The sequence below is a fragment of the Mauremys mutica genome, chromosome 11 (genome assembly GCF_020497125.1).
Source record: "Mauremys mutica isolate MM-2020 ecotype Southern chromosome 11, ASM2049712v1, whole genome shotgun sequence".
In the NCBI taxonomy this organism is placed as follows: domain Eukaryota; kingdom Metazoa; phylum Chordata; order Testudines; family Geoemydidae; genus Mauremys; species Mauremys mutica.
The window spans coordinates 3,871,698-3,896,249 of record NC_059082.1 but is presented as its reverse complement, the minus strand read 5'-3'; the positions used below and the strand labels follow the sequence as shown (position 1 = coordinate 3,896,249).

The window sequence follows — 24,552 nt, the reverse complement described above, 5'->3', positions numbered from 1 at the left end:
GCCGTGTCTGAGTGCTCAAACATCTCCCTGATACATCACCAGTCAATGACTGGATGTCTTGTGCTTCTTTTCCAGATGACTTTTTGTGTAGTAAATTGGCCAAATTTGCAGATATTTCGGTGCCCTGGCATTTTGCATTCCAGTTCAACACGGTATTTTCTATCAGAAATGCCCATCCTTTCCTTTAGGTGCTCTGAATAATGACTAATAGCAATCATTGGTATTGCTGGTGCATGTGTTAAATCTTTGGCTATAGAATCTTCGTACAGTGGTTGGCATCCTGTTACCTGATTGGGGCTCTCTAGGTTCTACTGAAATACACATGATAAAACCTCTAGAAATGCCCATTCATATTCTACCCTAAAGCAAGCTGAAGGGATTGTTCTGTGTATGACAAAATTTCTCTTGGCTGGTGATGGTAGGAAATCAATATACAGTATTAGGTGCTGCTTTTACTGGGGTTTTGTTCGTAGAATAAAACAGACATTCCAGTCTGTCTCTTGGACCCTGGGCTCGACTTGTTATAACCGGTATCTGTGTTCCTTTCCGTAGCCACAGTGGCTGTGATGTAGTAGAAGCAGTGACACCATCACAGCAAGAGCCAAAAATCCCCAGTAATTAACAGACTAGCTCAGTGGGGACAAATTAATTCAAATAATCTCTCCAGGAGGCAATGTCTGAAGAGCAAACCCCTACATCTGGCATGTCAGTATCTGACCGCTCACAGTTGTCCACACTCCCAGGGAATCCAACTGCAACCCCTCAAACCAAAACAAGGCGATCTACATGGTAGCCCTGGCTGAAACACTATACCATTCTTCCCTCCCCTCGTGTTACAATGGATTACAAAATACTCACCAGCTGCCCGGGTATTTGCTGAACTATTACAGTAGGAGGCTATGAATCTGCTTCACAGATGTTTGCTTTACTGGTAGATTACCGAAACCAAAGACTTACCCGTGTGCATTTCTTTGTTCACATTAAAAGAAGCCAGGAGCTAAATACTTTAAGGTCAGTGCTGAAAGTGCTATTAAATATTTAGTGTATTTAGCATTCTGACCTATCTTGTTTTCAAGCCTTAAAAAAGCTTGACACCACCTCCTCGTGGACACAAGAAGCCCATACGCTAAGATCTGACATTTCAGTGTGGCTTTACAAAAAGGAGAGAACAAAGGAAAGAGAAATGTCTGCAAGTCTTATGCCCTAATTAAGAGACAAACAATCAGTCCCTCCGCTTCTGTACACAGACAGTTTTAGACAGAGCAGCATGTAGAATAGTTTTATACACTCAGTAAGCGAAGACTGGGGAATTTTCTACAATTCCACTGAAGAGAAGAAACTAACACAAGAGATTGATGTGCATTAATAGATCTGTGTGCTGTAGTCACCAAGTGAACTGTGCATTTTAAAAATCGTTCAGCTTTCTCTCTGCAAATAGAGGAAAAACACAGGGCTGTGCAAATAACTGACTTTTGGGTTTAGTGGATGGAGCAAGAAGTTGGGTGGGGGGAATCTGTTTGTGTCGAAACCAAAAAAAATCATTTTTTTGAAAAATGTTTCCTTTTAATTTTTGATGTTTTTAAACCTTTTTTTAGAATGGTTTTTAAAAATATAATTGAGTGAATTTCCAAAATGAAACGTCAGATTTTCTTTCCAAATGCTGAAATAAACTATTTTGACATTTATGAAACTTTTTATTTGACAGAAAGAATTTGCAAAAATTGACCCAAATTCATGAATTGTTTTTGTCATCCCGAATCTGCATTTTTCAGCAAAAAAATAAACAAAATCCCCTCCAAAATACAGGTTTGCACAAGAACAATTTGCCCTTCTCCAGAAAAAAAAATCCCTAAAAGTTTTCCTATAGGAATTTTTACTCCCAGTGGAGAGAAATCACATCTCCAAGGTGCAAAGTGCTTGCTGCACTTTCAGTGTTCCTATTCTCGAAGCTTCTACATGTGGTTGTCTAGAATATTATTTTTTTTTAAAAACATGCCACATGCGCAATATGACTTCAGAAGTTTGTGGAGAAGGAAGGACCCCAAGAGCCAATTAGCAATTTTGTGATTGTACCCTCATGCTATCGTAAATGTTCCTTACCAGAAATTTCTATTGTAAATTGTTTCTTTTTACCCAAAGAGTTTAGTAACTTCCACAGGGAGTTGAGAACCCAGGCACTAAACGAGTGGATTTTATTTGTATTTATTATTTTCCACTTATGCTGCAACTAGCAGCCTACCTCTAGGAGCATTTACAATTATATAAATAAAAGCATTAGTCCGTCAGACTTCTCCTAAGTCGTGCAAGCCCATCAGCTAAACGAACCCTGCAGCCTCTTCACACAATTCCATTAGAAAGAGACTAGCTAAAGCCTGTACAAAGTGTTACCCTGCCGGATCGAAGGATGTTGCATAGCTAAAGGGAAAGGCATTTGTTGTATTGGTTTCTTTATTTACGAATAGTTCAGCAGTAGTTGCTGGGAGTGTCCTAGAATGGAAAGAACAGGAATCTTTTCCTCTGGAAAGCAAGAGGAAGGATAAAATTGCGGCACTGACCTCAGCATGGCTGATATCTGGTTTACCATGAAATATAAGTGGTGCAGGTCATTACAGCAAACATCTATTTTTGTATCTCAGATACATATTTGTCCTCGTGGTAATGGTGTTTGAATTGACCCTGCCCCGTAATGCATCTACTCTTTCAATTTACCCTGGTGATTCACCCCCACTCTCCAATGAAATCAATCTCATGCACCAAACAGAAAATGTCAAACTCTTTCCCTACATCTTTCACTGTAACTGTAATACACCTGCATGTTGTAGGAGAGTTTGAATGCAAAAAAATCTTGCTTTCTTCTCAGAGCCATCTCTTTGTTTCGAGCTAGTTCTCGGTAGTACCTTTTGATCATTGTAGAGATGCCATGCTGTAAAATTGCTAGGAGTTGTTGGTAATATCCTGAGGAAATCAACATCATTTAGGTTTGTTTTGCACATTTAACCAGGCACATACGAACCACAGAGAAGTAGGAGAAAATGAAATCTGATCTCTGAAGTAAGCCACAGAAAGAGAGCTGAGTTACTAAAAAGCGTATCCTCTTTGCTGACGTTTGAGTTATGCAAATGAGCTCTGCATTCTCTCTTAATATGAGTTTACTTCTTAGGATGACTAGAATTGTTGCTGATCCTGTATTTCTCCCTTACAGACCGGTCGGATAGAACCAAACTACCCAAAAGTCTGCGGTCACCAGGGCAACGTGCTTGACATCAAGTGGAATCCTTTTATTGAAAACATCATCGCTTCTTGTTCAGAAGACACCTCGGTGAGTAAAAATGATTTGAGCTGATGTCTCCTTTGACATAAAAACTTCAGCGGGAGCAGAATGTGAACATCCTGCATTCCTCTCACAGGGTGGTAAAAGCGCTTTGTCAAGCTTATAGGGTTATCATAGGCTCCATCTGTCCGGAGTGAGTCATACCATGCTCACTTTATTGGCATGTAATTTTTGGCTCCTGTCGTGGGCTTGGGGGAAGGTACCAACAATGAAGCAATAGAGGAATTTGTGCTGCTAGGGATCTAATACTAGAGGGCTGGGACACTGGCTATCTTGCAAAGTGTGTATGTGGGTGAGAGAGAGAGATTTACTTTTAAAGGTTAACTAGTCACATATACAAAAATGTGAAGTGACTGGATGAGGTGACTAGCAATATGCCCCAACCGTGACTCTTAGCGGGTGTTTTGTTAGTTCCACCATCTTGATTTGGATTTTTCCAAAGGGTTTTTGTCACTCTGGTTTCTCGTCCTTTCTCTGAGGGGCAGAATCTGGTTTGTGATCCTTGAGGAAGGGGGGATTTGATGGACAGCTTGTGGGAATGGGCTGTAATCCCAGGGGCCATATGGAAGAAGGTCCAGAAAAGAGAGGGGGGGAGATAATCGTGCAGCTTGGGTGGAGGGAGGATGTGGGAAAGAAGGGAGCAGAGACAGATGAGCAAAAAGGCAGAAGGCAACAAAGCAACTTGAATTCACGTTGCAAAAGTAGTGACTACCCCTTCCCCATCTCTTCATCCATCACTGGGGTCATCAGTGACCAAGGTGACCTACGGGACAGAGCCTCCTTTCTCCCGCACACAAACACCTGGCCTCGTGCATTTCCCCCCACTATATAAAATGCGGATAGTGCTGCAAGCTAAGGACGGGTCAGGGGAACGGCCCCAGTAACCACAAGGAGGGAGGAAGGGAGACGGGGACGGAGTCACTTTGGAAGAAACAAATACTTGAGACACGAATCAACCACAAGCTATTTCCAAACCTGAGAATGATTTCTAGGGGCTTCTGCTTCAGCCTGCTGAGAAGCGGGGCTCATGCCGAGCCACTGGCTGTGTGTGAGAGAAGGGGCTGTTCCCTTTTCTGTTCACAAGAGCTCCTGCTCAGATGTCTTCCCCCACCATCACCCTTCCTGTCTCTCCCTAGCTCAGAAGGTCCCTGTGCTGAAGCATCCACATTCATCATCCATCTATAGATACTACGAACAGCAGGAATCATAGAATCTCAGGAGGTCATGTAGTCCAACCCCCCGCTCAAAGCAGGACCAATCCCCAACTAAATCATCCCAGCCAGGGCTTCGTCAAGCCTGACCTTAAAAACCCCTAAGGAAGGAGATTCCACCACCTCCCTAGGTAACCCATTCCAGTGCTTCACCACCCTCCTAGTGAAAAGGTTTTTCCTAATATCCAACCTAAACCTCCCCCACTGCAACTTGAGACCATTACTCCTTGTTCTGTCATCTGGTACCACTGAGAACAGTCTAGCTCCATCCTCTTTGGAACCCCCCTTCAGGTAGTTGAAAGCAGCTATCAGATCCCCCCTCATGTATCCTCCGCCTCTTGTGAGAAACGTTCAGGGGGAAGGAAGAGGAAAGGGCATTCTCCTGTTTCAAACCTCTTGCCTATTTCCCCCTTCTCAGGAGAGCTCCTCCTTCCCCAACCTAACAGATTCTGCCAGCACAGGGAGGGTCCTGAGCCAAAGGCAGACCACTCTGCCCCTCCCGTAAAGCCCTAACCGAACTCCTGTGTCTGACTCGACTTTCTCAAGGTCATCAGCATCCTCACAAGGGGAGGTGTGGCTTCAGTGCGTGGCTGGTGCAGACCAGATGGGGCCACCTGGCAAAGTCAGCTGCCTAGTGTGGAGACCTGAGGGAAGGAGGACTGGGGCCCGTGTTCCATGCAGGCTGGTGGGAAGAAGAGACTGGTAGTTGTTAAGACTGCTCAAGGAAACTGGCATGTGCCGGAAGGAGGGGGATGGCAGATCTAGGGGAAGCACGTCTGTTCTACGGGTAAAAGCTGGTGTAAATTAGAAGGCTCTGGAGCTGTGTGCTGCGGTTTCCATGGCTTGTGTTAGCATTTCTGTTGTCTTTCTTTATGCCCCCTAGAAAACAGACACGGGTGTATTAAGTGCTTCTGATTTTAACTGTGACATTTTAAATGACACATTTATGCAGCTTACAAGGAGCTCTGACCTGGTGTTTTATGTAAATCTGTAGCTGTTGTCTGGCTGAATCCAGTTCCCTCTGCTATACAGTGATGTCATTGATCGTTGTAGTAGTGTTCTTTTTATAGCCCATGCTGCAGATAAGCAGTAGGGCTGTGAACAAGGATGTCTTGTTTCCACCCAACAGCTATTATTAATCCTTCTTACTATCAAAGACCACAGGGGCTGCAACTATTCCAGTGTCTAGAGATACATCAAGTGCGGGGGGGGGGCGGGAGGTAATCTTACAACGTGGTGAAGACTGAGCCAGACCGTCTATTTGGCTGCTGTTTGCCTCCACTTCTTTGTTTTCTGGATACTAACATTTCCCTCTGGAATAGTGCATTGCACTAAAAAGCTGCCTTTGTACAGAGTAGTGTGTGAAAGCTCAGCAGAGCAGAAATGGGAATTTGTGGTGACCCAGTTCTTACTGGTTACAGTTCTGCCTCAGTAGATCTTATAACATCTCTATATATTAGAGAGACAAGGTCGGTGAAGGAATATCTTTTATTGGGCCAACTTGTGTTGGTGAAAAAGACAAGCTTTCCAGCTACACCAAGCTCTTATTAGTTCTGAAAAACGGGGGAGAAAATCAGTTCGGGTAGAACCAAAATTGAATTTTGGGGGGGCTTTTTGGTCAATCAAAACATCTGGTCAAGTAAAATGTTTGTTTCAGGCATTTTTAACCTTTGTAATAAAAGAAGGAAATGAAGGGTTAGACCCACAAAACAGAAAGGAGGAAGGTGCTGGTGGTGCTTTAGACTCTTTCTCGCCTTCTCTGGACCAATGATTCTTCAGTATTTTGTATAAATTGGAACAGTTTCAATGGGAGAGCTTGAGGGGGAGAACCCAGTAGCCCAGTGGTTAGGGTTCACATCCCAGTTCCAGAGCAGGGAGTCAAACCTAGGTTCCCACATTCCCTGGTGAGGAGTCTAACCACTAGGCTACTGTCAATGACCCCTCCTAATCCAACCTGAACAATCCACGGTTTTAATAATGTTGAATCGATTCATTTAGACACTTCTGGGAAAATATTTAATTTTGACCGAAACCAGTTGGTGAAATCAACACAAGATGGTGAAATGTTTTGGTCAACCCATTTTTGGTGGGGGGAAAAATGTCAGCCTAAAATGCCAGCTCTAATGCAACATTCCAAATGTCCACTCTGTGTGCTCTGCAAATGCGGCTTGTTGTTGATGCAGTAGCACCATTTGTTGTAATAATGTGCATTTGTCACCCACTGGTGGTTCCAGCTCATGAACTTCCTTTGTCACAATACAGTTTTAATTTGCGGGGTGCTTTACAAACACAGACAATATGCTGGAGGTCCAAGTCGAACCTAATGTAAATAGGTGTTAAAGGCTACATATGGCAATTTCCTTGTGTCATGGTTCTCTATCCACTTAAAAAAAATGAATGAAATTGCACCACTCCTACTGCTGAATTAACGAATAAATTCTATTTGTCCTGTGTTCAGTTTCTGAACTGCCTACTTTCACGTCAGAGTGACCTCATTCTGGGATAGATGGGCAACTAGGAAGCTGCCTAAAACATGAACGTTATAAGCAGGCGACTGCAAAAATGTTAATTGTAGGACCCTATTACAGTAACATTAAAGATGCCATCACTATGCCATAAACAGGAGGGCAAACTTGCTACCACGTTGCAAATTACCAGGCACAGCCTGTCAGCGGCATGGGTGCTTGGTGCCCCGTATCAGAGCACCGGAGTTTCCTTTAGAGGGGAGAGAGACACCCATTCCTTCTTGGGGTCTGATCACAGCCTGAGAGAGACTTCAGAGTGTTTAAAAGCTGGCTTAGCTTTATGGTGTAGATCCCTTTCCAGAACTCTCACAGTTGCTACTCCACCCCAGAGCTCTCTTAATGATTGGTTTAATCGGAGGAGACGATATACACCTCCGTAAACATCTCTCCAGAGGCTAGTAAAAGAACAAACCAACCCCTGCACCAGTAGGACAGGTGCATGTTGTGCAATAGGCAGGTAACACACTGCAGAGTCGCATTTTGTTTTTGTTACTTGTTCATGACGTGAACACCTGTCACAGGTTGACAGTTCTCTTGATCTACTGTGTGGCGGGCTTCCAAGTTGAATTCTTAGACCGCGCTCGTTATCCAGATTGCTAGCTAAGGAAATGAGGAGGCGAATGTGTTCTATGTCCAAAGAACATCCCAACATTTCAGAAAATGAGATCATTGGAACAAAGCTCACCCTAAAAATTTGCATTGCAGTAACCACTTTAGCTTCCCATTTGGACTCCTTACCAAAGGGGGAAGACCATTTGCAGTTATTGCCACTGAGATTCTGGGATGCAGTCCAGACCAGTGAGGAGTTATCACCACCTGTCTTGCAACCTTGCGTGCCTCACAATGCTTTGCTGCTGTAGCTGCTAACGTGGGCTCCTCACAAACAGCCTGCAGGTCACACCCTAAGTGTCTGGATATAGCTGCAGCCCTGGTCCATCAGTGACCCCAGCAGCCTGTCAGCAGCACACCACTCACGCTCTGGCTTGCACCAGCCTTGGTGACTTCTTGCAAGGTGGCCCCAAGGCAGTCTCAGTCCCTGATTTTCCCAAGCCATGTGTTCTGCGCTGTCTAGCTTTCTCCTGGATAGGTTAGTTATTAAGATCCATTGCCCCTTTAAGGAGTCAATATTCAACAGTTTCTCCTTTAGGTCGACTTACCTAACACAACACTGGGTTGGTTTAAATTAAAAATAAAACAGGTTTATTAACAAAAGAAGATGGGGCTTTAAGTGAATTCATGTGTAAGAGATTATGTTAGAAATGGTTACAAGCAAGTCAAAGTGAAAACATGGTTCTAAAAGTCTAAAATTTAATCTAGCAAGGTTTGGTTTGAGGCTTTGTTCGAGCTGGCTGTTCTCACCCATGGTCATCCAGCAAGATGGTGACTGACCTCTCCTTGGTCAGGATCTCTCCCAGAGCCCCAAAGGTGCTGGTCCCTTTGTCTTCATATGGGAAAGAGAGAACTTGGGGTCTTCTGCCCCTTTCTTTTATACTCCACTGAACCTTTGAAGTTGATGCTTCTGATGGTTACCCCTCAATGCAAAGTTTATTCAGACAGTGAGGAAGGCGACCTGGAGCGTGGTGGTAAAGGAGGTGCCCTGCTCTTTCATAGAATCATAGGGTTGGAAGGGACCTCAGGAGGTCCTGCTGAAAACAGGACCAATCCCCGGACAGATTCTTGCACCCAGATCCCTAAGTGGCCCCCTCAAGGATTGAATTTAGAACCCTGGGTTTAGCAGGCCAATGCTCAAACCACTTCTCACCTGTGTTTGCTGACATGGTCTCCTGCCATCTTCAGTACCCCATTTACTATTTATATGTAACTTGAGATAAACACACATTCCTTTGTCTAGAAGAGATAGGGTTGCCAACCCTAGGTCCTGGAGTCTCTAGGAACTAAAGATTAATCTTTAATTAAAGATTATGTCATGTGATGAAACCTCCAGGAATACGTCCAGCCAGAACTGGCAATCCTAAGGGTAGACCTGCTTAACAACTTTTGCCAAGCCAGGGCTGAGTGATTTTGTGTGCTAACATCATCATACAGGAGGATTTCATAACTTTATATATAATGTTGCTAACACGTATTTCACCATGATATTACTGACCAGCGAGTTAATAGTTTTCAAATGATACCACACAAGGCATATTTTGTACAAAGATGATTACAGTGGTGTGAATACAGGGGTGCTTTTGGTCAATCCACCTTCTACAGCAGGGGTCGGCAACCTTTCAGAAGTGCTGTACCAAGTCTTCAGTTATTGACTCTAATTTAAGCTTTCGCGTGCCAGTAATACATTTGGACGTTTTTAGAAGGTCTCTTTCTACAAGTCTATAATCTATAACTAAACTATTGTTGTATGTAAAGTAAATAAGATTTTTTAAATGTTTAAGAAGCTTCATTTAAAATTAAATTAAAATCCGGAGCCCCCCGGACTGGTGGCCAGGACCCTGGCAGTGTGAGTGCCACTGAAAATCAGCTCGTGTGCCGTGCCATAGGTGCCTACCCCTGTTCTACAGTATGTTAGAAAATCTGAACTAACTTTGAAGATCTGGGGCCTTAGTGTAAATGAGAATCAAGCCTCAGATGTCCCAGATAACAGGAGCCACTACAGCCCCCAAAGGACAGAGGTGAGCATGGGGGAGGGGAGGCACACGGAGTCATGTGCCCTCCCCCGCCCCCCAGTTGCTGCTTGGCTTGTACTGAGCATGCTCAGTAACCTCTGCTGAAGCCACTGCCTTCACTCTGGTGCCCCCACCCTCCAATCAGCAGGTACAGGTCATCTGCCAAAGGAGGACATTTAGGCCATTACCATTTTGTGAGTGAACTTCATGGAGTTATTCTTCCAATATTTACTGAAGTTTGTGTATCTATTTCACTAGCATAAACAATGTGTATTCCTTCCAGTTAGTCAGCCTGGCCTCGTGAACACTTGAAGTCCATTATTTAAAGATAAACACTCCCTCTCTCTTTAACACAAACACTCATTGAAATGTGCAGATCCCGCCCCCCTCCTGTGCATTTTAAAGGGGCGCCTAAAGGATATTAAAGCTCTCCACAACTGACTCGCTAATCCACGTTACTTTGGTACCTGTAAGTACCATTTGGTCTGTAGCTTGCCAAGGGTCAGATTCTGCTCTCAGATCCACTGTTGTAAATCTGGGGTAACCCTGTTAACCTGGATATTCAATGGTGTAAATGTCAGAATTTGGACCAGCAGGTTCAGTCTCTGGAATTTAGCATAATCACTGGAATACTCACGGGACGTGAGATTAAAATGCCAGCAGGCTCAACCGGCCTAAAGTCAAGCTTTCCCTCTGGACCTTACCCAGGATTAGCACAAACACTTTTGTTTTACTGCTTTTTATAAAGTATCTAGGGGTTTTTATGAATGCTGGAAGCATGTCAGTTAATTTGCCAATTCCTCTCTGCCTTAAACACCATGGGCTTGATTCCAATCTCCTTTGCGCTGGTGTAAATCTGGAGTAACTCCATTTAAAGCAGTGGCGCTACACTGCTCTACAACTGGTGTAAATGAGGGGGCAAGCAGGCCTATGTGTTTCTGTTTATATCGGTACCTGACCACCCAGGCTTGAGGGGGAGAACCTCTTCATATCTTGTCCGTTCCAGGAGCTTATTTCTTTAATACTCAGTAGCTTGGATTTTGTGGTACATAGATGTCTCTCCTTGCAAGCTTTCTCCGTACTGCACATCTCCACTGGTTCTTAGGATCATCTATTTGATTCAAATTAGGTTTTTCAAGTCTCCCATGTATTGTCCTCATCTTTCAATTAGTCTTTCATTCTCTATGTACCATCTCATTTGGTGCAATCCAGAGATCAATGCCTTCTGCATCTTCAAGTAGAAACAGGTCAGGGCTTAAAACAAGCTGTAGAACCATATGTTTTGTGTGGATCTTTCAGCAAACTAACAAGTTCGGGGCTATACTCCCAGGGCCGGCGCTTCCATTTAGGCGACCTAGGCAGTCGCCTAGGGCGCCAGGATTTGGGGGGGCGGCATTTTGCTGGGAGGGTGGCAGGCAGCTCCGGTGGACCTCCCGCAGGCATCCCTGCGGAGGGTCCGCTAGTCCCGCGGCTCCGGTGGAGCATCCGCAGGCACGCCTGTGGCAGGTCCACCGGAGCCCCGGGACCAGCGGACCCTTCGCAGGGACGCCTGCGGGAGGTCCACCGGAGCCGCGGGACTGGCGGCAAAATGGGTAGAGCCGGCCCTGCACCTAGGGCGCCAAAAACCCTGGCGCCGCTCCTGTATACTCCAGTGTCCTCTCTCCTCTCAAACAGTCAGTCCTGTTTGATAGGCTGTAGTACTGACCCTCCAGGTGGCATGCTCCATTCTTCCTTACACTACACTTGTGCCGCCTTTGGAAAATAGCTTCTCCCACAAATTCGCCCACCCCTGAGATGCACCATTTTGGTCCTATCAGAGATGACGATTTTTACAGCTTCATTTTTGTCGGCCTGCAAGTAGCCTGAGCTTTTTTGTAACCATCTCTCTGACTCGCATGTTATGCATTCCATCAGACACAGATAAAACAGGCTTCTTGCAAATATTTTAGCCAGTGCATTGGATCAGCTTTGTCCGTAACGCTCTGAAAAATTGCCTCTTGAAGATTCAAACACTGTCCCATTAGCTTGAGAATAGCTCTCCACCAAACTCATTATCAAGTGGGTCCCCAGAATACCACGGTCTTCTCCCCTTAGCTCCTCTAATTGCTTAGTGCTCACCCTGAATTCTCTCCAGTGATGCCAAATACCAGAATTCTCCAAAATGTAACCAACTCCCCTTTAAAAAAAAAATCCTTTGACTTGCCCTCCCTCCTGCTCTCTTTCACCACCACTGCCCTATTTATCATCCTGTCCCTTCTCCAGTTCACTCAGCCTCCAGCTTGCACAGCTGGTCCTCCTTTCTGTTCTCACTCCCCCGGGCCTAAATCCAGCCACGTGTTATGAGTGAGACTCTTATTCCTTGATCTTTCTGAGCATATTAACTTGTCTTTCTAAATCTGAAATCTGATCTCAGTTCTGCAGCTAAATAAGGGGGATGCTCTTAGTGTTTTTCTGAGCTTTATCTCATCGGGTCTTCCCATGAATGAAGCAAAATGCAGGGCTGTTTCAGAAAGAAGCATTCCTTGCTTTCATTCTTGCCTCATTTAGATCTTTAAAATAAAAAGAAGCCAGTTTATTTCCTTGCTCCTCCTCCCGAATCACGGTGGCAAAAAGGCACTTTTTCTTTTCTGAGTTCTTGCAATACCTTCTTGATGACTAAATTTAAGGAATAAAACTGCATGATTTCACAACAAATGCACCTTGTTAGCAAAGCTTGCACTTGCAGGGAACTTCAGGAAAACAAACGGAACAAAATGTTCCTCTCTTTACTTTTGTGTTGATAACACCGGCAATAAACTTTGCCATCCATGCAGTGTGTGTACAGTAAATGACAGCTGTGTTTTGCTGCCTCTCTACCAAAGGAGTAAATATTTCTCATTCTTCTCTGCCTTGTTCTAAGGATGTATCCGAACTCCAGGGAACTGATGCAGGAAGTTGTGAACGATGTATTAAACAAAATCTCCCCAGGGCAGAGAGAGAAATGCTGGGTGACCAGACAGCAAAGGTTAAAAATCGGGACAGGGAGTGGGGGGTAATAGGAGCCTATATAAGAAAAAGACCCAAAAATCAGGACTGTCCCTATAAAATCAGGACATCTGGTCACCCTAGCAGGTTACATGATGCTGCAGTTTGCTGTGTGTTGTACAAAAAGAAGCACAATCTCTTGTTGTACCTGCCAAGATGCAACTGGAGGGAAAAACTCCCATCAGCCCTAGTTATCTCAAGGTGAAAAATAGTTGCAATACTTCTAGTGCTTTTTAAATAAAATATTTTCCCTCTGTAAAGGTGACTCCAAGCTTCCAGCTATTTTCAGAGGAGAGTCTGTCTCACTCCAAACAATCTCAATGAATTCTTCTGTTGAACCAGTGAAATAGCCTTTAACATCCTAGCTAAACTTTAGAATAATTTATTTCTAATCTGTCTCTTGAGTTTGTGTTTGTCCTACTTGACAGATCTCCCCCGCCCCAATCCCCAAAGATATGTTGCCTGTTTTATAGTCAGAGGCCAGCTAAAATGGCTGCTTGTATTTGAACTGCTCCTTCCAATCAAGTAATAGCAAAACTCACCTAGACTTCACTGAGAACAGGCCTGCTGAATCCTTTGGTGTTGGTCGGAGTAGTGGCTTTGGAAGAAGGTGACTCCGGTACTCCAACAAAACTTCCCCGAAGCTAGAAGAGGAGACACCAACCCGTGGCCTTCTCTGGTTCTGGTGTCTGTTCAGCACATCTCTACTGCTATTAGCTCAATTCAGTGTGGCATGACAAGCGACACGTGTGTTGGCAGAGTGCAGGGAAAAGCCAGGAACCAGAGCTACATGCTGTGTTTGGGGGTTGATCAGGTGTCCATTTACCATTACTGTCCATCTGCTGATCGTCTGGATAATATAGAAAGAAAAACTACATTGAAACACCAAACTGCCTTCCTAGACTCTTACAGTGGAGGCAAACAGCAAACTTAATTGATTGTACAATGCATGTGATGTTACCTGGCTGCTTTAATGGGAACCTCTTAATTTTGCGGTAATATGGAGTTGCTCTGAGAAATACTGCTTTGCACATGGGATGAAAACATTCAGTAGGAGCAGTCTGTGGTCAGGGGGAAAAATAACTAGAGTGCAGTGATTTAGCCTGCCGATCTGAACTATGCAAGTGTATGTGCAAGACCTGCTCTCATGACTCCGAAAACCCAGATATTCCAAGCACTTGTACAAAGCTACATGAGTTTCAGTATGTCCACATCTTCAGATAGCCATGCAAGGTGGGTAGATGGCATGATGGCACTGAACATGCCAGTCTGAATTAACCAAATGATCTAGGTCTGCAAATCTTGATAAGTTGTCCCCTGGGCACCCCAGACAATGGCAATGCTCTGCAGAAAAGAGAAATCAAAAGACTTTCAAGTGAACTAGAGAACCTAAAGACCAAAAGGCTGATACAAGGGTCGGATTCACACCAGTGACCTGCAATAGAGAGGAAAGAACTTCTCTGCCATTTTAACTGAGGAGGAGGGGAGAAGCCTTCCGATCACCTCTTCTCTCTCTGTGTTGTCTCTTTTATCCAGCAGACACTCCTAACTGGGATTTTATCCCCAAGTGCTATGGAGGCCAATGCGGGGTCAGATTGTCAAAAGCACTGAGAACCGGCCTAACTCTACTGCCGTTAAAGTCAGTGGCACTTTCACAGCCATTGGTGGCCCCTTTTTAATGACGTCCACAGAAACACGAATCCTGCTACGATGTAATAAACTCTCCACATTGTTTTCCTTTGGTACAGAAGTTTAGTGGGCCAGACTCGCCCCTCTAGCTCCGCTGAAGTCTGCGGTGTTACAGCCGGGGTGAATTTGTTCTAGTGCATGTATATTTACTCCTCTTCACAAGGTTAGAGGCAGCTGAGCCAGCACATGCCTTTATATTTTGATATGATCACGTAAAGAAACAATCATTCTTTTTGTTAAGTTAGTGATTGAAAGGCGGATTTAATGAACTATAGAACCTTGGGTCAAGGATGCCACTCTGTTATATCAGACCAATATTGGGGGTGGCTCATATATTTGAACCTAAACAGTGTGAACCACAAGGGTCCCTTTTAGTTAAAACTGAGTTACAGATGTCAGGTGGCAAAACAAGTACATCACATAACCTGATCCAGTTTGCTACTGGCATGTCTGATGCCTGCTAATACGCTGTCCTTTATCGTGCACTGCTAGCATGACTTTAACAGAGGAATATATTCAGTTATTTCTATTAAGTAATTAGTATCTTTTCTAAGGAGACCAAGTCTTGAAGTCCTTAGTAGTGATTCCTTAAGAAGGTCACCTGAGACAAATTGGATTGATTTTTCCTTCTGTTAGATGTGTTTGTGCAGATAGGGGGATGGTGTGTTTTTTAACTGCTGTTTTTAGAGTATTCTGTTTCCTGCCTCTTTCAAGAACCGGCTTGTCTTTTGCTGTCGATTATGGGCAGAACTCTGAAAATTTTGTGCTATTAGCTCTTTGATAGCCCCATTGCATTCAGTGGGCTTCCTGTGGTATCTCCCATTATTTACAGGACTAGATCTTGCATGTGGTCTTCATTGAAGAGGATCAGGTATTGGCTGCTTCCCAGGGCCAGCTAACTATTGGGGAGTGGAGAGGGGATGAAGGAGACGGAAGGAGGGAACAAACATGCACATGGGCATGAAGGGATGGCACACGAGTGTTGCCATTGGGCATAGTCAGGTCTATTTTTAATTCCCTTCTGACATTTGGAGACCAAGTTGATCAAGGAACCATAGATGGAATTTAGTCAATGAAGATTCCCCCCACATGCCAAGTGGAGAGAACAAGACTCTTATAAGCCTCTAAAATAAGGACAAAGGTTTTTCCTCCCAATAACCTTTGCTCATCCTGTCCTTTCAGGTCCGGATATGGGAAATCCCAGAGGGCGGCTTGAAGCGGAACATGACCGAAGCTGTTCTAGAGCTCTTTGGCCACAGCCGACGGGTCGGCCTCGTTGAGTGGCACCCGACCACCAACAATATCTTGTTCAGTGCAGGATACGACTATAAGGTGAACTATTCTGGAGGATTCCTACTAAATCCTCAGCTGTAGTTTATTAAGGCCACGTGTGGCTTTAAAGGGTAAAATCGCGGATGGCCTCACTGTTTGTTTGGCAGTAGTTTCTCTAATAGTTACAGTTTATCCTCAGATCTTTCTTCCGATCTCTCTCTCTGCTTTAGAAGTGTCAGTACATGAAATGGAAATGCATTTGAGATCAGAGGTTCTTTTGCTGATGGTTTAGAGTATTTCTCTGCATATGCCTTTAACCTGAATGGGAATTTCCTATTGTCTAAATAATATTCTATGCCATATCTGTGTCAGATTATAGCTTCCCCAATTCATGTTGTGTCCTACCTAATCTTAATGACTTGCTTGCTTCATAATGGTTATGTAAAACAAAAGTTCAAGACTATAGCTAGCACTGAAAAATTTTCTCTAATGGATTTTTGAAAGGATTCTTCTACGTTGGCCAATCGTCACAGATCATTCCTGTTTCTGACACTAAGGTGCGGATCTACTCTGAAAAGCAACTGTAAAAATGGCCTCACGGGGTTCCATGTGTATTGTCTCCCTGACTCCATCGCTGTTTTGCTCACTTCATAGATAAGATGTAATGAGGGGCGTCATTCGGACTGTAAAACGCTTACTCCTGGCGGTCATACGTCATAACAATGGAACCCAGGTTGAGTTTGCAGGGCTGGCCATTATCTTATAAATAAATAAAAAAACCTGTGATTCTTCTGAGCCAAGGTTGGCATGAAATTCAATGAGATAATGAACATGGAACCCCATGGTGCCATTTTCAGTCATTTCTGAGAGTAGGCTTGACCCAGAGAGATTCTTTATCTTCCTTAAATGGCATTAAGAAGTGGGTACAATTATCACAGTCTGTCCTGCCGGTGGCAATAACTGCATGGAGTGCAACAGAGAGGCTTGTTTCTCAAGGGCCGGGTTCCAATAACTTTATTCACATTAAAGCAAAGGGACCACTTGTGAAATTAGATGACATATGAGTGGGGGGACTGGAATTTGGCTCCAAATTAGCAGTACATTTAAAATGCCGAGCCAGAAGTTTGGAAAACGTGGCCTTGCATGCATGAGCGTCTCCAGGCAGTCTGTACCCTGGAGTTATGACTATGTCCCCCGTCTCCCACCCTTGCAACTAGCAGCAGCATCAGTGCTAACTTAATTATGCCCCATTTCCCTCAGGTTCTGATCTGGAACCTGGACATTGGAGAGCCCGTGAAGATGATAGATTGCCATACAGATGTCATTCTCTGTATGTCCTTCAATACCGACGGCAGCCTGCTGTCTACCACCTGCAAAGACAAGAAGCTGCGAGTCATTGAGCCGCGTTCGGGCAAAGTCCTTCAGGTGAAGAGCTGATTTCTCAAGAGTCAGTCCTAAGCACCAGTCACAAGAAGTAAATCCATTATTTTTGACAAATACAAATTTGACCCTAGGCTTTAAAGAGTGGCTTTATTTGGGATTTCCCATTTGAGTGCAACCGGGGCAGATTTAGGGGCAAGGGGAAGTCGCCCTTTAAGCCTAACATACAGTAAGGTAAACACTCCTTGTACAATATTGAATTGTCACAAAATACGTCTGATATTCAGGATGCAACAACGTGTCACAAATGTCAGCCTCTGAATCTAGCTCTCCGCATTCAGAAAATGTTGCTGTTTCTTATCATTATTACAATAGAAAGGATTCAGCACTATCCTCGGCAGAGATACAGGGCTTCTAATCTTTCATTAATCAAAGGTTTCTGGGAAATAGTAGAGAGTTCTGGGAAGCCACAGAGCAAGTTTTGGAAGAAAAGCTTAATTGTCTTTGTCAATTCTGGATTATTCTAAAAAGCTCAGGGAAGGCTACGTTTTATTTTTGCAAAACAGCATTTTGCCCTTCCATTCCAGATAGCATGAACTCCCATTTTCACTGGTGCAGTCTGAGCCATAGCTGGTTAATATGAAAGTTGCATTTTGCGGTAAAGGAGTAAGACGAATGGTGGAGGTTGTAAGCTGGGTTAGCCCAGCTTGCTATGAAGTGGTTCTGTGGAGCCTTTCCCCATAGACAGTGTAGAGGTTATACAAGGAGGAAAGGACCTACCTGTGGGATATAGGAGCAGAGACACAAGGAACTCAGATCCTAACACGGGGGAGAATCCTCCCTTGAGTATCGCTCTCCTTGAAATTCTACAGCTGGCATTTTCACTGATCTATACTAAGCACCATGCGTAGGAAGACATCTGAAATGTATAGCTGTTCACTGCATGTAGCACAGACAATGTCTTCTTCCAGGAAGCCAGCTGTAAGAACCATCGTGTGAACCGGGTGGTCTTTCTAGGTAACGTGAAGCGACTTCTAACGACTGGAGTCTCAAGGTGGAATACGAGGCAGATTGCACTCTGGGACCAGGTCAGCAAATAGATCGCTGGAAGCCGTTCCTTCCCAAGAAGGGAGCATGATTGATGGGTTAAAATAGAGGCCTAGGAGATAGGCGGTCTGGGTTCTGCTCTAGCGGTGTGAGTATGGTAAGGGTAGACCTACCCAAGTGAGCTTTGATCTGGCTCACTTGGGTCCCAAAGCAGGGAAGCTGCACTAGTGCACGCTTCTGTGCGGGCTGCGCAAGCCCCCCTGCAGCGTGTAGGAACAGCCCGCTGTGTTGCAGCTTCACGGCTCCAGGACCCACTCTAGCTAGATTAAAGCTAGCTCCGCTGTAATACCGCCTGTGATGATAGCGTAGATGGACCCTACGTCTGAGGAGTCCAGAGACCGGAGGTTTAGCCCCTGCTCCGCTGCAAACATAGGGTGATTATAGGCAAGGCACCTACTCACACCATGCCACAGTTTATCCATCTGCACGTTGAGAAAACCTGCCTAGCTTGCAACAGTTTTATGCAACTGCATTCACTCGCATTTGGGAGGTGCTCTGAGAAGCACGGCTGGGACGTGCTATGGATCAGTCATGCGGGGCTGTCCAAGGGGCCAACAGGTACATAGGCACCCAACTCCCACAGAGACCTAACTCAGCTCTCATGGACTTTCCAGTGAAGCTGGGTGCCCAGCTCCTTCAGGTCTCTTTGAATAGCCCAGCCGCTGGTATGGTATTGTACTGTACTGTACTGTATTTTAATACAGGGAGAGCAGCAGATACATATACAGCAGATTCTTTATTCCTTCCTGTTTCCTAGCAGGTTCTACAAAGGTCTTTATGTAACTTTTAAAAACTCTGCTGGTTGCTATGGAGATCTGACTAGACATGACACGCTGGGGAATTTGAATTCTGAATTCACAAGATTAATTGAAGTGGATGCAAATTTACCAGATTCATCGCAGCAAGAATTTGTACCCTCCCCTCTGACTCCATGCATGATATTCTGGACCAATGGGTTTCAGGCTGCAGACATGCCTGGCCCTGTTCACTTGGGTGGTAGAAGCTGCAGATAGTGGAAGGCTGATGTCCCCTGACTCAGGCTGGGCTGGGGGGAGATGACTGATTAGCCCAGTCCTAGCTGTCAGCTCGCCAGTGAACACCATAGACACCTACTTGGCTGTGACTGCTACAAGGGCAGGGTGAGGAAACAGAAGTATGTGGGTGGGGCGGCTGATCTGTTCGGGAGGAAGCTTGTATAAACTCAAGGACAAAGAGAGGAACCAGATCCATTTGGGGCTGTGTGACATACAAAACTGAAAACAAGGATGTCTGGGTTGCCCTCTAAATCCAAGAGGCCAGTACGCTCTCCCCAGGCAGGTGTGCAGCCTCGCCACCATCGGAGCTTCCTATAGTCTGGTGGGGTTTGCGTTTAAAAGTCAAACAAAGGTGATGAGCAGTTCTCTGGCGTCTATCCAGAAAGCATCGCAGCTCAATAGAGCATCATAGCCCAGGCGGCAGCATTGGGCACAGCAGCCATGGAGTCAAAGCTCTAGAGAGGAGGCAGCATTCTTCCCCCACTGCATCCGGCCCTTCTCCCTGTAGGCAGTGTGCTCCCTGGAGGGTGTGGCTCTCCCTGGTCCTTGGGGGGTGGGGGCAGGAGAGAGAGCTCCTTGCACCCTCCTCTGTTTTCTTTCTCCACCCCCCTCACTCCGTGCTCTTGGCCCAGGCACAATCTGCCCCAAATTGCTCCTTAAAATATACACACACCTCCAGCCTCACAGAAATGGCTCCAGGGGCTGGGGGGAGGGGTGTGACTGGACCCCATTATAACCCTTACCCTGAGAGCCCCAGAACCCACTCAGCCCTACAGGGTGACCCACTGAGTGCCCTGCCGAGAGGTGACCTTAAGTGGACATCCTCCTTATTCTGTGTGTGTACATGACCAGATCTGCTAGCCCTCTCTCCCATCCCACCTCTGGCTCGTGGGACCTGGAAATCCCATGGCACCCTTTGGGAGGGACAGTGGGTTTGCTTCAGCTTTTCTGGGACAAAATCCGTCCCTCACCCTGCTGCACCTGTCGCTCATTCGTGGGTTTCGCTTTCATGTTCCATGCAACCTCTAACCCTTGCTGCTTCATAAAGCGATTTTCTCTTTGTTCAGGAAGACCTGGCCATGCCCCTCATAGAGGAGGAGATCGATGGGCTGTCAGGGCTCTTGTTTCCTTTCTACGATGCTGATACGCACATGTTGTATTTGGCTGGAAAGGTGCGTTGGCTTTACTGAGGGTATCGGGCAATATACTGCGTATTCTGCTGTTCTCAGGACTGATGTGGCTCTTGCAAACTTGAGAATCAATCATCTCCCAAATAACCCATTCGAGAATGCAAGCGAAGGGGCACCTCGCAGATGAGCAGAGCATGGGGTTATTTTGGGCTTTCCATAAATAACTCTTACAATTAAACAAATGCTGATATTGCTTTCACTAGCGCAAATTTGGAGCAACTCCACTGAAGACTTTGGATTTACACGAATGTAACAGGAACCAGCCTTTGGCCATTGACTTTCTTTTAAAGGTCCTTGATTATTTTGCACTTCACTAGTGTTGCTTGTGTTGTAAAGTCCAAATGCCACCACTACAGAAACCTCTATGGTGGGGCACACTTCTCTAATGGCCCCCCCAAAGCACCTGTGTACCCTGGAGGGTGTGGCTTGGTGCACACATGCACACACTTCTCTGCAATCACACTAGCTTGTGCACAGAGCTCCACCTAAGTGAAAGGACCTGCAGATACCGTAGTGCATTTAGGAGGCCCTTAAAAAAGTAAACACATTTATTTCCTGTGGGCTGCATGTAGGACTCCCTCTCAGTTCAGCTTATGGCCCTGAGTAGAGAAGCACCAGCTATACTTTGCCATCGGTGTTCATAAAGGCCACAATCAAGAAAGAAGGTCGTAGTGGTTAAAAAACTGACCTGAGTTAGAGGGAAAGTGATAAGGGAAGCAAAGGGATACAAGAAGTAATCTATGGCCACTGGAGTTGAGGATAATAACAAGGAGTCTAAGTATATTAGGAACAAAAAGAATCCTAATAATGGTCCTGGTCCATAGCTAGGTGGAAATGGTATAATTATAAACAATGCAGGAGAGGCAGAAGTGTTTAATAAATATTTCTGGTCTGTATCGGCGGGGAGGGACAGGAAATGGTGTAGTCATATCACATAATGATGACACTTTTCATTCCACTCGTGCAAGGGTGCCCAACCTGTGGCTCCAGAGCAGCATGCGGCTCTTCAGAGGTTAATATGCGGCTCCTTGCCTAGGCGCTGACTCCGTGGCTAGAGCTATAGATGCCAACTTTCCAATGTGCCGGGGAGTGCTCAGCCCCCTGCTCTGCCGCAGGCCCTGCCCCCACTCCACCCCTTCCCCCAAGCCTGCCATGCCCCTGCTCTTCCCCCCTCCCCACCAGAGCCTCCTGCGCACTGCGTAACAGCTGATCGCGGTGGGCGGGGGGCCCTGATTGGCGGGGCTGCCAGCGGGCAGGAGGTGCTGCAGGTTGGAGTCGGGGGAGCTGATGGGGGGGCTGCTGATGTATTACTGTGGCTCTTTGGCAATGTACATTGGTAAATTCTGGCTCCTTCTCAGGCTCAGGTTGGCCACCCCTGCTCTAGTGTCTCAGGGGGATGTTAAACAGCAACTACTGAAGTTAGGCACTTTTTAAATCAGCAGGTCCAGATAACTTGCATCCAAGAGTTTTTTTAAAGCTGGCTGAGGAGCTCACTAGACTGTTAATGTGGATTTTTTTTTCCCAATAAGTCTTGGAAAACTGAGGAAATTTCAAAAGAATGGAAGAAAGTTAATGTTGTGCCAATATTTTAAAAGGGTAGATGGGATGACCTGGGTAGTTACAGGCCTGTCAGTCTGACATTGATCCTGGGCAAGATAATGGAGCAGCTGATATGGGACTTGAATAATAAAAAAATTAAAGTAGGGCTATACCATTAATGCCAATCAACATGAGTTTATGGAAAACAGACCCTGTAAAACTAACTTATCTTTTTTTTTTAATTAGATTACAATTTTGGTTGATAATGGCAGTAGTATTAGTGTAATATTTTAGGCTTCTCTGGGGCATTTCACTTGGTACAGCACAACACTTGGATTGAAAAAATAGAATGTTACAAAATTAACATGGCACACATTAAATGGATTCAAAACTGGCTGCTTGATAGGTCTCAAAATGTAACTGCAAAGAGGGAATCATCATTGAGTGGGTGCATTTCTAGTAGGGTCCTACATGGATGAGTTCTTGGCCTGATGCTACTTAATATTTTTATCAAATGACCTGAAGAAAACATAAAATCATCACTGAAAAAGTTTGCACGTGACACAAAATTTAGGTTGTGATAATTTATGAAGAGGACAGGTTACTGATACAGAGAGATCTGGATTGCTTGGTAAGCCAGGCACAAGCAAACAATATGCTTAATATGGCTAAATGTAAATGTACGCATCTAGGAACAAAAAATGTAGGCCATACGTCTAGGATGGGGACTCTATCCTGGAAAGCAGGGACTCTAAAAAGGATTTAGAGGTTGTGGTGGATAATCAGCTGAATATGAGCTCCCAGTACAGTGATGTAGCCAAAAGGGTTAATGTGATCCTTGGATGCATAAACAGGGACATCTCGAGTAGGAGTAGAGAGGGTTTTTTACCTCTGTATTTGGCACTGGTGTAACTGCTGCTGGAATATTGAGTCCAGTTCTGGTGCCCACAATTCAAGAAGGATGCTGTTAAATTGGAGAGGGTTCAGAGAAGAGGCATGAGCTTGATTAAAGGATTAGAAAACATGTCATATATTCAAGGAGCTCAATCTATTTGCATTAATAAAGAGAAGACTAAAGTGTGACTTAATCAGTCTATAAATAAATAGTAAATAAATACCTACAAGGTGAACATAAGAACAGCCATACTGGGTCAGACCAAAGGTCCATCTAGTCCAGTGTCCTGTCTTCTGACAGTGGCCGATGCCAGATGCCCCAGAGGAAATGAACAGAACAAGTAATCATCAAGTGATCCATCCCCTGTCACCCATTCTGAGCTTCTGGCAAACAGAGGCTAGGGACACCATCTCTGCCCATCCTGGCTAATAGCCATTGATGGACCTATCCTCCATGAATTTATCTACTTCTTTTTGAACCCTGTTATAGTCTTGGCCTTCACAACATCCTCTGTCAAGGAGTTCCCCAGGTTGACAGTGCATTGTGTGCTGCCTATTAATTTCATCCTAGTTCTTGTGTTATGAGGAGGAGTAAATAACACTTCCTTATTTACTTTCTCCACACCAGTCATGATTTTATAGAGCTCTATCATATCTCCCCTTAGTCATCTATTTTCCAAGCTGAAAAGTCCCGGTCTTATTAATCACTCCTCATACGGAAGCTGTTCCATACCCCTAATCATTTTTGTTGCCCTTTTCTGAACCTTTTCCAGTTCCAGTATATCTTTTTTGAGAGGGGGCGACCACATCTGCACGTAGTATTCAGGATGTGGGCGTACCATAGAGACAATATGATATTTTCTGTTTTATTATCTATCCCTTTCTTAATGATTCCCAACATTCTGTTCGCTTTTTTTGACTGCTGCTGCACATTGAGTGGATGTTTTCAGAGAACTATCCACAATGACTCCAAGATCTCTTTCTTGAGTGGTAACAGCTAATTTAGACTCCATCATTTTATATGTATCGTTGGGATTATGTTTTCCAATGTGCATTACTTTGCATTTATCAACATTGAATTTCATCTGCCATTTTGTTGCTCAGTCAGCCAGTTCTGAGAGATCCTTTTGTAGCTCTTCGCAGTCTGCCTGGGACTTAACTATCTTGAGTTGTTTTGTATCATCTGCAAATTTTGCCACCTCACTGTTTACTCCTTTTTCCAGATCATTTATGAATATGTTAAGTAGGACTGGGCCCAGTACAACTATTTACCTCTCTCCATTCTGAAAACTGACATTTATTTCTACCGTTTGTTTCCTGTCTTTTAACCAGTTACCGATCCATGAGAGGACCTTCCCTCCTATCCCATGACTGTTTACTTTGCTTAAGAGCCTTTGGTGAGGGACCAGATATTTGATAACGGGCTCTTCAGTCTAGCAGAGAAAAGTATAACATGAACCAAGGGCTGGAAGCTGAAACTAGATAAATTCAGATTGGAAGTAAGACATACATTTTTAACAATGAGGGTAATTAACTGTTAGACCAATGCACCAAGGGTCGTGGTGGATTCTCCGTCACTGACAATTTTTAAATCAATGTCCGATTTTTTTAAGATATGCTGTAGTTCAAAAGGAAGTATTTTGGGAGAATTCTATAGTCTGTTATGCAGGAGCTCAGACTAGATGATCACAGTGATTCCTTCTGGCCTTGGAATCTATGAATCTATTAGCAT

At 44.7% G+C, this 24,552-nt stretch overlaps 1 protein-coding gene across 5 annotated transcripts in view; it reads left to right on the top strand.

Annotated features, from left to right (window-relative positions):
* The window catches only part of CORO2B (coronin 2B), a 129,519-nt gene that overhangs the window by 96,130 nt on the left and 8,837 nt on the right, over positions 1-24,552 (top strand). For all 5 annotated transcript variants that reach the window (XM_044979509.1, XM_044979506.1, XM_044979510.1 and 2 more), the window contains 5 exons: positions 3,203-3,319; positions 15,587-15,736; positions 16,937-17,101; positions 18,028-18,144; positions 20,265-20,369. In XM_044979509.1, coding sequence (XP_044835444.1) covers positions 3,203-3,319; positions 15,587-15,736; positions 16,937-17,101; positions 18,028-18,144; positions 20,265-20,369 — 654 coding nt within the window. The remainder of the gene's footprint in view (positions 1-3,202; positions 3,320-15,586; positions 15,737-16,936; positions 17,102-18,027; positions 18,145-20,264; positions 20,370-24,552) is intronic.